At 32.2% G+C, this 19,249-nt stretch overlaps 1 protein-coding gene and 1 long non-coding RNA gene across 2 annotated transcripts in view; both read right to left on the bottom strand.

Annotated features, from left to right (window-relative positions):
* LOC114325852 (endothelial lipase-like) overlaps positions 1 to 18,823 on the bottom strand; it is a 30,629-nt gene extending 11,806 nt beyond the window's left edge. The window contains exon 1 of the mRNA XM_028273987.2: positions 18,727 to 18,823. Within this exon, the coding sequence (XP_028129788.1) occupies positions 18,727 to 18,784 (58 nt within the window). The 5' untranslated portion in view covers positions 18,785 to 18,823. The remainder of the gene's footprint in view (positions 1 to 18,726) is intronic.
* LOC114325853 (uncharacterized) lies at positions 6,752 to 7,546 on the bottom strand. Its single transcript, XR_003651744.2, has 2 exons — positions 7,240 to 7,546; positions 6,752 to 7,161 (listed from the first exon to the last, which is right to left on the bottom strand). It is a non-coding gene; the product is annotated as an uncharacterized LOC114325853 (long non-coding RNA).
* Positions 18,824 to 19,249: the final 426 nt, after the last annotated feature.

The raw sequence follows: 19,249 nt of genomic DNA, 5'->3' as shown, positions 1-19,249 counted from the left end.
AAATATATTAGAACTAAAACTAACACGTAGGTACAATATAACTGTCAACTGTCAAATATAAATCAAATTATTAATGTAAACATTGTTAAATCAGAATAACAATTTACTGTTTTTTACCATTCTGCAAAATACAGAGTGTTTTTAAATAAACGTTAAAATATATAAATACTTACGTAATAGAAAATAGATATTGTACAGGGCGTCAATAAGTTATATTTCATGAATGAAATACCATGACGTCACTTTTACTTTTCCTCCCTAGGGAGGAAAAATATTTTCCTCCCTAGGGAGGAAAAGTACAACTTTGCTCCCTACAATCAGGTCCGGAAAAGTATACTTTCGGAAGAGGTAGGTGGAAAAATTAAGTTCACTACCCGCTAAATCTAAGAAAATATACGATACATCTAACATTACCGTCCAACTGGCGATAAAGAAGCCCACGGGAGCTAAAGTGGCACTTTACACCCGCCAAATGTATACATAATATGGACTTTACCCGAGGTCGTGCATAAAAAATATTATGCAAGGAAAAATAGCAGGCAAACGCAGTCCAGAGATTGGTATGGTGTTGATACAAGCATGCTATTTAGGATAGCAGTGAATAAAATTAAGATAGCGGCAACCAACATTCTAGAAGAACATGGTACATAAAGAAAAATCCGAAGGCTATTTTTTTATAGGCTTTTGCATCGTATGGTTTCGTTTTTTAGTGTCTATTGCTCTTTGAATTGTTCCGCAGATATAGTGAGACCTGTTAATTTTGTGATCCATGCCTGTCTAATTTACATGAATAATCTAAATATTTTTAAAATTTTTCTTTCACATTAAGTCCGCTATCACATTCCTTCCTAAATAATATATTGGTTTTAAAAATATATAAATATGTATTAGTTTTGATTGCGTCAGAAGCTCTACATAATGTAAGTTGAAAAGTTAACAAAACATTATAATAATAGCAACAATTTTTATTTATTGAAAGTCATGTTTTAAACAATTTTAACAGCTACTTAAAATACAGTTATTTGTAAATATCTTTCGACAGACTTCAGGTAGTGGATGTTTATCTTTGTGTCCGAAATACTTGATCATGGCCGAACTTGGGTTTATTTTATATGCCAAAATAAATGCAAAATAGTAAACTTGCCTCCACATTTCTATTACCGTCCAAAAAAGTGGCGATATAAATGTTTGGTGTAGGTATATATTAGGGTAGGCCGAAATTTTTTTTTATTTTTTCTTAAGTTGTAATACCGCGGAAAACTTGCGAATTATAATTAGAAACAAAATAAAAAAAAATTTTCAAAATCGGTTAATATCTTCCGGTCGCGCATTAGCCTTAAAGTTTGACTATTTAAAAAAAAACTTAATTTTTCTTATTTTGTGAAATTTTTTTTTTATATTTATTTTTTAACGTAATAGTTATTTATGCGTTGAGATAGACCCTAAGAACATTGTGTTTTAATTTGATTGTGATTACTGGATATCTTCCGGTCCCGCATAAGCTCCAAAATATGCCAAAATATTGGAAATTTACAGTTTTTACGAATTTTTTTTTCTTATGTTTAATTAGTTTTAAATCGTTCAAGTTACGATATTTTTTTAAAAAACATTTCTGTTTGCTAAATAAGCCTAATTATAAAAGCAGAATTTCTTTAGTTATGACTGATTGACATGATAGGGATTATAAATACCAACGAGCATAGAACCTTTCGACTTATATCTGTATTATTATAAAAAAAGTACAATATACAATTATTAGTTAATTGTCTGCATTATTGCCTCTATTTTGTAGCTGAAGAAGGTACTTTGAAATCTGATTTACTGGCGAAATCTGGCATGGCTGATCGCGACAATAGAGTACTTCTGATAAATCCGTCTCTAGCTTCGGCGCCACAAACTTTGCCCGAAGCTTCTGTCACTAGTTTCACACAACGCTCAACTGCCTGTGTGTGAACTGGGAATTTCTTGTAATTAATGTTCCAGTTAAGGATGGAGTCACTGTTGATGTACGATTTTATCTCTTCATCACTGACCTTGGCCAACAGTGGGGGAGAAGATAAGTCGCAGTTCATCCAGTTGACAATATCTGAGTACTCTTGAGCATCAAAGTTGATTTTCGGCGGTGTGAATGTCCGTACTTTCTTCCTTTTTGAATCTATTTGCCTTGCCTTTAGAATTCGACGAAGTCCGAGCTGTCTTATCAGTTTATTGTCGTCCTCAATAATTGCCAACATCAAATTTTCGGGGTGGGAAAAATAACCATTTCGCTCAATCACTCGGTTTATAACAGCAAGCAAACGCTCGAGCAAATATCTCGTTGATTCAATTACTTGGTAAACAAGCTTTGGACCATCTGTAAAGTTTTTGCTTTTCGGATAGCAAACCACATTGGCATATACGATTTCAAGATAAACAATAGCTCTTGAAGTTCAGGTGAGGGGTTTCTTCACTTATGTAAAGTCGCAAAGTTCTATTTGCTTTGGTCAACCGCCTCGAGTGTGATAAGTGTCCGGGATCTCGTACAGATAAATCCCCTTTACATGTCTCAGATTTTATCGCAGTGGAGATATCAAGTAGGTACTGTTGATCCTTGCTGAGAACCTTTCTGTCTACCTCCTGTATCTGACAATCTATAGACTGGAAGTTAATTACCGGCAGTTTTTGACAGGCAACAAGTTTTTCACCGATTGGTCCTCTTGAAGTACTAGGCCCGGTTGTTTTGCCATCTAGATGTTCAAAGAGGTGCCGGAACGGCAGCTCATTAAAGTGGAGCAGGCAAATTGCCCATTGGACGGGCCTCCTTAAATATAATTCAATTCTTCGAATTATCCCAGTTTTCAACCCCTAAATTCCCTACAATAGGTTTGTGTGAATATAAACGATTACTATTACTTTTAAAAAACAATTAATTATCAAATTCCAATTACGTATTTTTTTATGGGAAATAAGCCACAATTTTACTAAAAAATGAATTTATTAACGTTTCGAAGCCCAAATCGGGTTTCGTTGTCAAAATACAAAATACTATTGGTAAATATATCAATATATCAATAGTATTTTGTATTTTGACAACGAAACCCGATTTGGGCTTCGAAACGTTAATAAATTCATTTTTTAGTAAAATTGTGGCTTATTTCCCATAAAAAAATACGTAATTATAAAAATGCCACAAGGAAATCAGAACAACATCAAATTCCAAAAATACGAAAAAATGTTGAAATTTCAATATTTCGGCATATTTTAAAGCTTATGCGGGACCGGAAGATATCCAGTAATCACAATCAAATTAAAACACAATGTTCTTAGGGTCTATCTCAACGCATAAATAACTATTACGTTAAAAAATAAATATAAAAAAATTTTTTCCACAAAATAAGAGAAATGAAGTTTTTTTAAAAAATAGTCAAACTTTAAGGCTAATGCGGGACCGGAAGATATTAACCGATTTTGAATTTTTTTTTAATTTTGTTTCTAATTATAATTCGCAAGTTTTCCGCTGTATTACAACTTAAAAAAAATAAAAATTTTTTTCGGCCCACCCTAGTATATATTTATGTACCCTCATGTTTAAGACATTCGAGTAGCCGCTTTTACGATAAGCACTTACTGGTATTTATCCATTGCATTATTCATTATGAAGTGGTCATTTTAAAATGTAAAGGAAACACTTGTATATTAGTACAGTTAAAATTATTAAACGATATAAATACGGGTGATTGATTAGTGGGGTAAAGCAAAATAGATCCGCTATAGTAATGGATAGCAATAAAAGTTGATAACAAAAATTTTAGCCACCTTTGAGCTTCACATTACAAAATTAGTTAGAATGTTACAGGATGTTCGATAACACAGTGGCAGACCAAACTTTTGGTTTTCTAAATGGAACACCCTATATTTTATTTTAAATTCGAAATTCTGTTAACTTCTTTGTCAAAAATATATAAAGGTGTGTTATGTTTTATAGGGTATTTACAAAGTTATAAACAAATTTATATGAAAATCGTAACAAGTTCAACTCCCTGTATAAATAAAAATAAGCAAAACAGTAATGGTTTATTAATGCCATATTTTTTTACGTATCGTCAAAATTTTCAAGAATGATTGATATTGCTAATTTTCTTTATGTCAAATACAGGGTGAGTCAAAACGCAAGTACATTATTTTCTCAGTAATTTTAAATGGAACACCTTGTATTTTATATCATTAGTGAAAAGTACCATTACCGTACTTTAATTTTAAGATAACATTCGCTATGTCTAAATTTATTAGTTTTCGAGATAGAATAGAATAGAATAGAAATATGCTTTATTGTCACTGAAAATTATACAATTTTATGGACAAAGTTTAACATAGATTCACGAAAAAGATATACATAACAATAACAAATACAATTTTATAAAATTAGATAAATCGTCAATAAAAAAAATATAAACAAGTTAAAAAAGTGAAGTACACAAACACAAACCAATATATTGCAAAATTACTATAAATTGCAAAATTGAACATACAACATAAAATATAATAAAACACAAACAAAGGAACTAATAAGTTTAAGCTGCTGTATGTGACACCCAAATATAGATAAATACACTTTAGTTACTTGTACATTACTGTGATTTCTTAGTTAGTCATTAAGAAACTCTTCTACTGAATAATATGGTCTTTTAGATAAATGAGCTTTTGTCATTTTACGGAACTTGAGAAAGGATGTTGCAGATTTGAGTTGTAAAGGGAGATGGCTGTATAGTTTTTTGGCGGAATATAGTATAGATTTCTTTACTAACTCAGAAGACGGGATCGGTAAATAGACATCAAAAGTTGAATTTCTGGTGGAGTAGTCATGATGAGGCCTTGCTGGAAAGACATGCATGTGTTTACGAATTAAGCAAACAGTTTCTAAAATATACAAAGATGGAAGGATTAAAATTTCGTGATCATTAAAGTAACTGCTGCAATGGTTTGTTCTTCTAAGGCCAAACAGATATCTTATTGCTCTTTTTTGTAATTTGAAAATAACATCAAATTGGGCAGCTGTACTAGACCCCCAAAAAGGAAGACCATATCGAAGATGAGACTCGAATAAAGAAAAATATGTTATTTTAGAAGATGCTAAATTGAGTTCCTTCGAAACAGATCTTATGGCATAGCAGGCCGAGGCGAGTTTCTTACTTAACAAATCGATATGAAGGGACCATTTGAGGTTGCTGTCTAAAAGGATACCAAGAAATTTTACAGAATCAACGGTAGAGATCTGGCTGCTATTCACAAGCAGGGGTTGAAGAGCACTTTTATATGATAATGCTACCGTTTTATCTACGTTAAATGAGAGTAAATTAGAGTCAAACCAGGTTTTTATCGTAAGAAGATCAGAAGTTATAGTTGCATGAAGAGTTTGCAGTAGTTGAGTTGCTCCAAGTGATACTGGTATCATCAGCAAAAAGAAAAATTTTTCCATCGATTTTTAAATTAGTGATGTCATTTGTAAAGATAAGGAAAAGTAGAGGACCCAATACTGAACCTTGTGGTACTCCACATATAATGTTTTTGAGACTAGAGTCAGTATCATTTGCTCTAACCAATTGTTTCCTATTATCTCAGTAAGATTTGAACCAATTCAAAGAAATACCTCGAATTCCATAGTAATTAAGTTTTTTAATCAAAATGTTGTGATTTACACAATCAAAAGCTTTGGAATAGTCACAGGAAACAGTGGCAGTATAAAGATTACTGTTTAGTGCTTGGTAAACCTGGTGAAGTACAGAAAACATGGCATCAGTTGTACATTTATTAGTTAAGAAGCCGAACTGATTTTGTGATAAAATATTGTTATCAAAGAGAAAGGACATAAGTCGGGTTTTTATGAGCCTCTCAATAATTTTGCCTCTCAGCCTATTTTCTCAGCATTTTCTGAGACTCTCAGATATTTTCATTTTTCAAAGGACCAGTTGCGTGGCCACCCAAATCACCAAATTTAATAAACTAGAGTGATTTTTTTGGGGTTACGTTAAGAGCACACAGTAGCGATCAACAGGTACCAATAAACGCGGTCCAAGATTGCGAAAGTTCTGCGAACTTTCAAAAGTGAGGCAACAGTGCGTCGGTAATTCGACACTGACAGTGACGTTTATACTATCAAAAACAATAAATATTTGTACACATCATAGGCGCAAAATGTTGTCAAGTAAGTGACGTTTGATTTCTTTTTATAAAAAAATCGATTTTTAGTAGTTCCAATGTGACGCAAAATCTAGGCACGGGATAAGAAAGTTTATTTGAAGAAAGTGTTTTTTTTTGTCTTTTTTAATGGCGGTACAGGCTCCTTTTTTCAATATTTTATTTAGTTATAGAGTAATTTCCACATACTAACATATCCCTGAAATCGGGATCCCTCTGTACCGCCATTCTTTATTATATTACGAATAAGGGGTGTATTCTGTAACATTTCCGTTAAATTTAAGAGGCCTCTAAAATTTAACTTTTAACGGTCCTCTAAAACTTTTCGGTTAGATTGTCATTCTGTAAACATATATTATAGAGGACCGCTAAAATAATATTATTTTAGAGGAATCCTCTAAAAGGTTTTGGAACAAATACGGCAACGTCGCACGTTGATCGTTTTGAACTACTTTTAACCTAGAAATTGACCGAAAACTGACTGTTAGAGGCCAAAAACCTTAAGAAGAAGAAGAAAATGACAGTTTCCTAGAAAATAATACTTATTATATTTAATTATTTTTTAGTAAAACTCATATTTTCCAATTAAACATTTTTATTTATAAAGTTATACATTAAAATATTGCTGAAAAAATGCATATCTTATTTTTTCTTCTCCCCTTCGACACTAATTTTGGTCAAATGGTCTATTTTCAATAACATTAAGGTCATCTTATTAATCTGCATCTGGTTATAAACCTTCTGAAACTTTACCTTTGTAATCATTTGGTACGTTTTGTAATGTTCCACAATAACTTTAAAAATAATTTTACCTGCATTAATAGGATTTAATTGCTTTGACAAACATCTTTGACTTCCAACACTTTTTCAATAACATTTCTAGGTACTTAGGTAGGTATTACCTACTTCCTTTGAAATGGTAATTGTAGTTATTTACTTTCAGGTCAATTATTTACTTTGTGTTTATGTTGTAATCTGAAATCAGCTCTACAAAAAGAAACAAACATTTGAATTTTGTTACTTATAGGTGTAATGTGTCAATTGTAAAGTAAAAATGAGACTTACCTTTCATTATTATTTATTATTAAGTACTTCTTCACCAAATACATTATAAAAAGCCATTTTCCATTTTTAAATATTTATCTCCAGTATAATACAAGAATAACAAAGTACTATTCATACAAACATAACCCAACAAAAATAATCAAACCACATTTAACGGACTGATAAAAATTTAGCGGGTACGTTTTGACATCCTCTAAAATATTTTTATTTAGAGGGAGTTTTAACGGTTTAGGTTATGATTTTAACGGATGTATAATTTACAGAATACCAAAATATTTTTAGCGGGCGCTAAAATTTTAGAGGCCACTAAAATTTAACGGAAGTGTTACAGAATACACCCCTAAGTGTGCTAAATATGTCAACAAAATATTCAAAATTAGAGCCGCAATCTTTGAACGCGCTTGTTGCTACCTGTTGATCGCTACTGTTTGCTCTTAATAATGAAGTTTATAAAATACTTCCAACAACAAGGAATGAGATGAAAAATAGAATACAAAGTGTATTTCGATGTGTTAATTTACAAAATGCTTCGTATAGTAGCTCATTCAATGATCGTTTTTAGGCGTGCATAAATGTGTTAAGAGGTAATTTTGAACACCTTATGTAATTAAATATTAAAAATATTTTATTAAAAGTAGCTTCTATTTTTTTCAAACATCCTTTTTTTGCAAAATATATTACTGATATAGCTATTTGTATAACAAGGGAGGAAAGTGCTACTTTTCCTCCCGAGAATGAAGTTTAGAGTAATCATTCAAGGAGGAAAAGGCACTTTACTCCCATGTTATACATATGGTTTTTTCACCTTCCTCAAATCAATAACAAGTCATTTTTCATTTTTACTTAATTTATTTATGTAACTAACCAACAAAATTTATTAAAACTAAAACTAACAAGTAGGTACAATATAACTGTCAACTGTCAAATATAAGTCAAATTATTAATGTAAACATTGTTAAATCAAAATAACAATTTACTGTTTCTTTATTATTTTGCAAGATACAGGGTGTTTTATAAATAAACGTTAAAATGTATAGATACTTACGTAATAGAAAATAGATATTGTACAGGGCGTCAATAAGTTATATTTCATGAATGAAGTACCATGACGTCACTTTTACTTTTCCTCCCTAGGGAGGAAAAGTATAACTTTGCTCCCTACAATCAGGTCCGGAAAAGTATACTTTCGGTAGAATTAGGTGGAAATAGCTATTTGTATAACAAGGGAGGAAAGTGCTACTTTTCCTCCCGAGAATGAAGTTTACTGCCCGACGCGTAGCGGAGGGCAGTAATCATTCAAGGGAGGAAAAGGCACTTTACTCCCATGTTATACATATGGTTTTTCCACCTTCCTCAAATAACAAGTCATGTTTTCATTTTTACTTAATTTATTTATGTAACTAACCAACAAAATTTATTAGAACTAAAACTAACAAGTACGTACAATATAACTGTCAACTGTCAAATATAAGTCAAATTAATAATGTAAACATTGTTAAATCAAAATAACAATTTACTGTTTTTTACCATTCTGCAAAATACAGAGTGTTTTATAAATAAACGTTAAAATGTATAGAAACTGACGTAATAGAAAATAGATATTGTACAGGGCGTCAATAAGTTACATTTCATAAATGAAATACCATGACGTCACTTTTACTTTTCCTCCCTAGGGAGGAAAAATATTTTCCTCCCTAGGGAGGAAAAGTACAACTTTGCTCCCTACAATCAGGTCCGGAAAAGTATACTTTCGGTAGAGGTAGGTGGAAAAATTATTTTTCGTTCTTTATTTGTTACATTGTTACATTTAGATACAAAAGTAGTGTTTAATTGTCTTCACAAAATGTTGAATTTTGTGTTTGTATGTTTTTTGTGTAAAATTTATTACTAATTTTCTTTCTTTATTTTTTAGATTTACATAAGAAAGTACATAGTTTTTAATCGTTTTAAAAATTTTGCATGTTGTGGTTGTGTTTTTTTTTTGTAAAATGTATTACTAATAAATTATTTTTATTTTTTTATTTGCTACATTGTTACATTGATTACCAAATTTTTAATCAGTAATCGTCAATTGTCAATTCGGTCACGGATTACTTAAAATTTAGGTACATTTTAGATACCTAAAATAATTTGCTCAGAAAAATGAAAATATCTCGAAAACTAATAAATTTGGATATAGGGAATGTTATATAAAAATTAAAGTACGGTAATGTTACTTTTGAATAATGATATACAATACAGGGTGTTCCATTTAACATTACTGAGAAAATAATATACTTGCGTTTTGACTCACTCTGTATTTGATATAAAAAAATTAGCAAAGTCAATAATTCTTGAAAATGTTGACAACAAATAAAAAAATATGGCATTAATAAACTATTGCTCTTGTGCTTGTTTTTATTTATACAGGGAGTTGAACTTGTTACGATTTTCTTACAAAATTGGTTATAACTTTGTAAAAGCCCTATATAACATAACAAACCTTTATATTTTTCTGTTGGAGTAGTTAACAGGATTTCGAATATAAAATAAAATATAGGGTGTTCTATTTAAAAAAACATAAGTTTGGTCTGCCACTGTGTTATCGAACAACATGTAACATTCTAACTAATTTTGTAATGTGAAGCTTAAAGTTGGCTAAAGTGTTTGTTATTAACTTTTATTGCTATCTATTACTATAGCGGATCTATTGATCTTTACCCCACTAATCAATCACCCTTTATACTAAATTAAGTTTTTTTCTACTTTTAAGGGAAAAACAAGCAAGATCATTAGCAGGACCGAATTCAAAATAATTATTCTGCACATTAGGTTTGAAATATTATTTGGTTAAAATTTCTCATCTTTGGTGGTAAAAAATATAGCAATTTGTCTGGACTAAAGGTGGTATTTGTCTGATTTTCTCTCTCTTTCTCCGATTTTCTTTCTCTAATGATTCCTAGAAGGAATCGTCTTGTAAGTCGTCTATAATCTCTGCCATGATTGCGATCATCTGCAAATCTTATGTTAGTTGCTCCCTCCAATCCTTACATTTTCAGTTCTTTCCCATTTGTAATACAAAAAAAACTAAATAGATGGAGATCGAATAATGGAAAGAGAAGTATTATACAAATATTTGGTGGGAATAAGCCACAATTTTACCAAAAAAATGATTTTATTAACGTTTCGAAGCCGAAATCGGGTTTCGTTGTCAAAATACAAAATACTACTAATATAAACAAAAATGTTGTTGCTAAGTAAAAAAATTCTTCTAATAATTTATTTAATCTGACTCATTTATATTGGCAATTCAGACGTTTATTATACATTTTAAAGTAGAAGACTTTAAAATGATATCGCCAATATTAAATATTATGAGTTGCTTTCCTGGGACGACTTTACTAAAAGATAGTTCATTCGATTACATGAAATCAATCCCAACTCAAGAATATCCGTCACAAAAAAATCATAGCATGTGATCTGTCTTTAAAAAGATAACCAAATGCAACGATGACAGTAACATTCTCGCGTTAGAGATTCCATAGTAAATCACGAGGGAAAAACAGGAAAAACCTCGTGATACTATCCCGACATCGTAAGTATTTAGTTTTACATTTAATTTACCTTCAAAAAACTAATACCAAATTCTGACTTTAATATGTTTAAGTTATAAATAATATTAATAATACATAGATATACAATAAGTAATACTAAAATATAAAATTTGTACTAACTCGATATGTTATTGACTTACTAATCGTGTTATTATTAGTTAGTATAAATTTTATATTTTAGTATTACTTAATGTATATCTATGTATTATTAATATTATTTATAATTTAAACATATTAAAATCAGAATTTGGTATTAGTTTTTTGAAGGTAAATTAAATGTAACACTAAATACTTACGATGTCGGGATAGTATCACGAGATTTTTTCCTGGTTTTCCCTCGTGATTTACTATGGAATCTCTAACGCGAGAATTTTACCGCCATCGTTGCATTTGGTTGTCTTTTTAAAGACAGATCACATGCTATGACTTTTTTGTGACGGATATTCTTGAGTTGGGATTGATTTCATGTAATCGAATGAACTATTTTTAGTAAAGTCGTCCCAGGAACGCAACTCATAAATATTGGCGATATCATTTTAAAGTCTTCTACTTTAAAATGTATAATATACGTCTGAGTTGCCAATATAAATGAGTCAGATTAAATAAATTATTAGAAGAATTTTTTACTTAGCAACAACATTTTTGTTTATTTTAGTATTACAGTCGAACCCGCTTATTGGAATAGCCTTCGTGCCAATCAAAACTATTCCTATAACCTATATATTCTAATAACCGATCATTGGTCGCTAGTAGAAACGTTTCGGGAGCTCAGATTTATTCCTTAAACTGGGATATTCCTTTAAGAGGTAAATAAGCGGGTTTGACTGTATTTTGTATTTTGCCAACAAACCCGATTTGGGCTTCGAAACGTTAATAAAATCATTTTTTTTGGTAAAATTGTGGCTTATTCCGATTAAAAATAGTTTATTATAAAAATTGGAAAAGACTGCAAGACTTGTACACACTTCTAAATAGGTCAAAACGGCAAACAGGTGTATGTTTTCAAAAAACTTTTGATAGTGTGTAAAAAATATTTTATTATCAGCTAAGTACTTTCGACACATAACGTGTCGTCATCAGAGCTTCCTAAAACGACATATTTTAGATAAGATATTTTTATATAAAAATAAGTGAAAAACTTACGTCCTCTTATAAAACCTTCATAGAAGAGCATTTGCTAAACGACACAATAAAAAACATGTATACTGGGTAAAAGCCATAGATATAGGGTATAATAACCTTTTAAAGTGAATAAAATCACATCTAAATTCTTTTATTAATTAATAAGACAACATGGCTGAGTCAAACCATTTTGAGCCCACGTGAACAGCAGATCAGCTGAGGAAGACTGTCATTTGTTAAAATGATAAAGAAGGAACTACAATCTTATGCGACCTCTATGTTCATAAATATTAATTAAAAATTGAAAATGACTAAAAAGCCATGTATAGGTTAAATGAAATTAAAGTTAACTTAATTTTACTTTAATTTCATTAAACCTATACATGGCTTTTTAGTCATTTTCAATTTTTAATTATTATGAACATAGAGGTCGCATAAGATTGTAGTTCCTTCTTTATCATTTTAATAAATGACAGTCTTCCTCAGCTGATCTGCTGTTCACGTGGGCTCAAAATGATTTGACTCAGCCATGTTGTCTTATTAATTAATAAAAGAATTTAGATGTGTTTTTATTCACTTTAAAGGGTTATTATACCCTATATCTGTGGCTTTTGCCCAGTATACATGTTTTTTATTGTGTCGTTTAGCAATTGCTCTTCTATGAAGGTTTTATAAGAGGACGTAAGTTTTTCACTTATTTTTTATATAAAAAAATCTTATCTTAAATATGTCCTTTTAGGAAGCTCTGATGATGGCACGTTATGTGTCGAAAGTACTTAGCTGATAATAAAATATTTTTTACACACTATCAAAAGTTTTTTGAAAACATACACCTGTTTACCGTTTTGACTTATTATAAAAATGCCACAACGAAATAGCTTCAGAACAACAAATATTTGGGTTGTTAGGTAAGTGAACTCTGGACTAATCTCAAGATATGAAAAGCAGGATAAAACAAGCTCCACTATTATTTAAGATGATGAATTAACCCACAGAGCGCTTACAGTACCCTTAAAATATCAGTAATTACGTTATTATTTATTCAGAAATCTGACATATGGAATAGAAGCACGGACTCTCACTTGAAAATGTGGAGAATTAAGGCTTTCGAGACGTAGGCGTACTTATCTTGATACATATGGATGATAGCAAGATATGTGCAGGGACAGAGTAATAAATGAAGCAGTTTTACAGCGTCTCGGAAGACAGTTTCTGAATATTACAAAAACGCGAGAATTTGAGTGTTAATAAATCTTAACTATGAATTACTACATATGTCATACATGAAATACTTGGGAAAACGTCAGGAAAAACGTTTGAGGATAAACAGACTTGGTGGTGGTCAAACGAAGTACAAGGGAAAATAAAAGAGAAGGGAAAATGATATAAAAAAAGTGGCAAGAAACCAGATACGACACAGGTCTTCACAACAATATGGTCGCGAAAAAGAAAGCAAAAATAGCAGTAGCAAAAGCCAAAGCCAAAGCAAAAGCGTATTCAAACCTATACGACCAACTTGATACCAGGGAAGGCGAAACGAAGATATATAAAATAGCCAAACAGAGAGCACAGAAAGCAAAAGATTTTAATCAGATTAGATGTATCCGAGATGAAAATAATAAAATACTAGTTCACGAAAAGGATGTCAAAAAAGATGGAGAAAGTACTTTGACAGTTTATTAAATGAAGAATTTGACACAATAGCACAGTATAAAGAGGGACAGTAAAACCACTTCCACTTCGGCACTTTGATCACAACGGCAGTACGCAATTGGTAATTCACCAGTGGTGGATGCGGGTTTTCCCTGTTAAAAGCCGTACGTTTCTATGCGACTAGCAATGCGAGAGTGGGGCAAAAGCGACGGCCAACATTGCGCGGTCGCCATGTCGCTACTGTCCCTATTTATACTGTAGCCAGTAAAGTCAACGGAGACAGTAGCAGCAATGGTCACCAAAATAACAAACGTGGAAGTGGCTCAAGCGCTTCGAAAAATAAAGAAAGGAAAAGCCGTAGGACCAGATGATATTCCTGGGGAAGTATGGAGAGCATTGGGAGAGACAGGAACAAGGTGGCTAGTAGGTTTATTTAATAGAATTATGGAAGTTGGACAAATGCCAGACGAATCGAGAAGCGGTATACTAGTACCTGTCTATAAAAACAAGGGAGATATACAACAATGTAAAAACTACAGGGCTATAAAACTGCTTAGCCACACCATAAAAATATGGGAAAGAGTAATTAATAGACGGATAAGTGAAGAGACCGAAATATCCGAGAATCAATTTGGCTTTATGCAGGGCAGGTCAACAACAGATGCAATTTTCATTATAAGGCAGTTGATGGAAAAATACAGGAGTAAAGAAACAAACGCTCATATGGTATCCATTGATCTTGAGAAAGCATATGATAAAGTTAATCGAGAGATTCTGTGGTGGGCACTCAATAAGAAAGGAGTCCCTGGTGAATATGTAAAGATTGTGAGGGATATATATGAGGGAGTAACGACTAGTGTTAGGACAGCTGTGGGAGAGACTCATAAATTTCATGTGAAAGTAGGATTGCACCAAGGCTCGGTGCTTAGTCCGTATTTATTCTCAGTAGTTTTGGACTAGATAACAGCGAAACTACAGGGTAACATTCCATGGTGCTTAATGTATGCTGATGATGTCGTATTAGTAGGAATTAGTGAAAGAGACTTAAAACAAAAATTGGAACAGTGGAGACAAGCTCTGGAGGAAAAAGGTTTAAAACTTAGTAGGACAAAAACAGAGTATTTGGAGTGTTCATTTAAAGATGGAGTTACTACAAATAAATGCGTATCTTTGGATGGTGAACTGATTGTAAAAACAATAGTTTTAATTACCTGGGATCGGTATTACAGAGTAATGGAGAAATAGATGGAGATGCATGCAGTAGAATTAGGGCTGGATGGATGAAGTGGAAGGAATCGAGTGGTATGCTGTGTGACAGGAAAATTCCAACGAAGTTGAAGGGAAAATTCTATAAAACAGCCATAAGACCGGCTATAATATACGGAACTGAATGTTGGGCAGTGAAAAATAAAGAGGAACAACGAATGCATGTGGCGGAAATGAAAATGCTTAGATGGATGAGTGGAGTGACAAAAAAGGATAAAATTAAAAATGAGTATATTAGGGGAAGTCTAGGTGTGGCACCAATTAACCAATTAATGCTAAAATAAGAGAACATAGGTTGAGATGGTTTGGTCATATTCAACGTCGAGACGCTAATCACCCAATACGAAGAATTGCTGATGTGCAGATTCCTGGAAGAAATAAGAGAGGAAGACCAAAAAGACGTGGGGGGAGACGATTAGGAAAGATATGTTGGTAAAGGGGATTAATATTGATATGACCCAAGATAGAACTGTATGGAGAAATGCAATTAGGGAAGCCGACCCCGCATAGGGATAAGGCAAAGAGAATGATGTTGATGACATAATATGTCATTTCTTCTTTGAGTACTGTGCCCAAATTTTATGTGTTGGTAGCTTCCACGGCAATTTGCCGATATCATTCTCGATCTTGCACGGCATGTAATAGTTGATCTGCTGATAAGCGGGTCCATTGACGAAGGTTTCGGAGCCATGAATATTTCTTCCTATCAATTCCTTTTTTCCTTCGATCTTTCAGTTGAGTATAAACTGCAGTATCCATTATCGGGTAGCTCTCATTATAATATGCCCCAGATATTCAAAGTTCTCTCTTTTTTTTCATCTTTGTCAAGTCACCTTCGGCTGATCTACTCTGTTTAAGGCTTATCTGTTTGAAATGCATTAATCCCATGATATTCTGAGCATTCTACGATATGATCACATCTCGATGGCTTCTAATTTGTTCATCATATTAAACTTCATGATCTATGTTAGAATCTAACATAGAACTTGGAAAAAATCGAAGAAAAACGTGATCCTAGACGACGAAGAGCATTACTGGTAGTGTGTCATCAACAAGACACTATTTAGATCCACTGCGGACAAAGTAAAGATCATGCGAATGGTCGTCAATGTTTTTGGAGGAAAATGGGCTTAAGAAGAAGATAAATGCTTATTTTAATGTTTCTGTTATGCTACTAGTTCGATTCTCAGTTATATTAAAAATCATTGAATGCTATAAGCTATAAAATAAACATTTACAATAAAAAATGGAACTAATTGCCCTCTGTGCAAACTCATAAAACGTCATGTGATATTTTTTTACGTATAACGTAAATAAACTGTTAACGTAAATAAACTATGGTCAAAGTGATTAGCAATTTTATAGATTTGTTTTTTTTTATTTACATAAATCCGCCATGGAAGCCATGGAAGGTTATTACCGGCTGCTGAACAATTACAATATAATTATTACATTTTATGAAATAAATGTATATCTTTAAGATAATTATGTGTACTGAATAAATTATAATTTAATATATTCTTCAGCTGACTTGGTTATTTAGAAATGATGTTGATGCTTCGTTCATAAGGGTAAAGTGGACATTCTGTAAGAATGTGCTGGACTGTTTTCAGGCATCTACAGTATAAGCATTGTGGTGGTAGCTCTTTGGTTAATAAGTACTTATGGGTTAATGTTGTATGCCCAATTCTTAATCGGTTTATTACCACTTGTTCTCTTTTCAGGGAGCAAGAGCTGCAGATTGATGTAAGGTTTGATCTCTTTGAGCTTTGAGCTATTCGAATCCCAACAATGCTGCCAAACTTGTATAAAATATTGCTTGATATTCAAATTGATACCTGCGATTGAAATGCTTTGGATAATATACATGTGTTTGTCAGTAGTTGCTTTAAGTGGCATCGACCTTTTCATTACCTATGTGTGAAGGTACCCAAAGGAAGTGAATGTTTATATTTTTGCTCTGTATACAATATATCATACATTTAATTTTTTGGATAATAGTATGAAACGGATAGATGTGTTCTATACATTGAAGTACTGATAGTGAATCTGTAATTAGTAGAGTATTACGATCTGTATCAGTTTGGCAAAATTCAAGTACTTTTAAAATTGCAATAGCTTTTCCAGTAAAGTTGTTTGAATAGTTATCCTGTTTTTTTTTTAATGTTGTTTGAATAGTTATCCTATTTTCTTTATGCCTGTCCTTTCCCTGATATTCTTGAACCAAAAGGACTCTTTTCTACCTATTCCTCTGAGTCCTTCGATTTTACCCATCATAATAAATTGACGAATATTAATTATATCGGTCTCCCCTTACTACGTATACAAAATACCATGGCCATGTTTCTACATTTGATATTATCAAGAAGCACATTATAGGTCTGTTTCCCGCGTATGAAGAAAAAGTTGATTAATAGCAAGCTGAAAATTTGTTAAGAGCTTAAGGGTGTCTAGTCGGCAAACTTTGATATATGGGAACACTGGAGCAGGGGAAGTTTTAACTGTGGAACAGGTTAAAAATTTGGAACGGTCAGACCACAAAAACGGCATATCTATTTTGTCCGACAGAACAGACTTAAACTCTCCGAACAGAGATTAAACTCTCATGCAAAAATCAGACTGCCATTTATCACCAAATGGGCGTCTTAATGAGTGGAACATGTAGAATATGTCAAATGACAGGAATTATGATAGGTGATAAATAGCAGTCTGATTTTTGCATGAGAGTTTAATCTCTGTTCGGAGAGATTAAGTCTGTTCTGTCGGACTCACGGTTTTCGTGTTCTGACCGTTCCAAATTTTTAACCTGTTCCACAATTAAAACTTCCCCTGTTACAGTGTGCGCATATATCAAAGTTTATCCGACTAGACACCCTTAAGCTATTAACAAGTTTTCAGCTTGCTATTAATCAACTTTTTTTTCATACGCGGGATCCAGACCCATTATCAAGATGTTCAGATTTAGCAGTAATATTATTTTCCGCAAATCGCCAGGAAATTTTGACATTCCTGTCAAAATTTCTTGAAGAAAAAGTCAGGACTTCCTTACTGTAAGGAAATGTCATTTCCTTACTGTAAGGAAATGATATTTCCGTACAGTTGTTAGTGTTCTACATAAATGATAATTCAACCTCAATACGTTTCCATAGTAACCCAAGTAATTTTATTAGGAATTTCAAAGCACCATTTATTTGGGAATAAAATTATCGCGTTTTTTTTAAATCAATCAATATCTGTCGAATTTTAAACGATTTGCGGAAAAATAGTATGTTTACCTCGTAGGAAAAGCCACATTCCTGGACTCTGTGTTGCTAAGTCTCGGCTTGCGCCTCGACTTAGCAATCTTCACAGTCGTCCAGGAATGTTAAGCTTTTCCTACCCGGTAAACAATGTACTATTTTCCGCAAATCGCCAGGAAATTTTGACATTCCTATCAAAATTTCTTGAAGAAAAAGTCAGGACTTCCTTACTGTAAGGAAATGTCATTTCCTTACTGTAAGGAAATGATATTTCCGTACAGTTGTTAGTGTTCTACATAAATGATAATTCAACCTCAATACGTTTCCATAGTAACCCAAGTAATTTTATTAGGAATTTCAAAGCACCATTTATTTGGGAATAAAATTATCGCGTTTTTTTTTAAATCAATCAATATCTGTCGAATTTTAAACGATTTGCGGAAAAATAGTATGTTTACCTCGTAGGAAAAGCCACATTCCTGGACTCTGTGTTGCTAAGTCTCGGCTTGCGCCTCGACTTAGCAATCTTCACAGTCGTCCAGGAATGTTAAGCTTTTCCTACCCGGTAAACAATGTACTATTAAATCAAAAACTTTGGTTTAAATTGTACTTACCTGAAATCATTAATAAAAATCCTATAAAAGTAACCACTACTAATTCTACTTGACTCATTCCTTTCAGTTCACCTTATGCCAAATAAATGTAATAAAGTTAAAGTATTTAAATTTAAAGTAAATTAAAGTCTTTGCATATTTGCGTTGCTTTAATAAAGGTGTAAAATATGATAAATAGTTGGATTTACAAGTTTATCTTATATTTTACAAATACAAAATTATTGGATTTTATTTTTTATTATAGTAACTATGGCATATCATTAATAATAATAAACAATATAAATAGTTTTATACACTCTTTGAATATATTTGTAGTTCATTGTCATTACACTCATAAATTTAATAAAACTAGTGAAATCGGAAGATTAAAAATACGAGGGCGGTAAGATAAGTACTTACACCCACCGCCGATGGCGCTACTATCGCAAGAAAAGTTTACTGCTACTATATTATTACCAGATAACGGCAGTTCTCGCTAGTGGAGCACACCTACATCTCCTACACGCGACACTATATATACACG

This window comes from Diabrotica virgifera, chromosome 3, assembly GCF_917563875.1.
Source record: "Diabrotica virgifera virgifera chromosome 3, PGI_DIABVI_V3a".
In the NCBI taxonomy this organism is placed as follows: domain Eukaryota; kingdom Metazoa; phylum Arthropoda; class Insecta; order Coleoptera; family Chrysomelidae; genus Diabrotica; species Diabrotica virgifera.
Note: the sequence above shows the minus strand (reverse complement) of the source record. Positions and strands in the feature narration are given on the sequence as shown.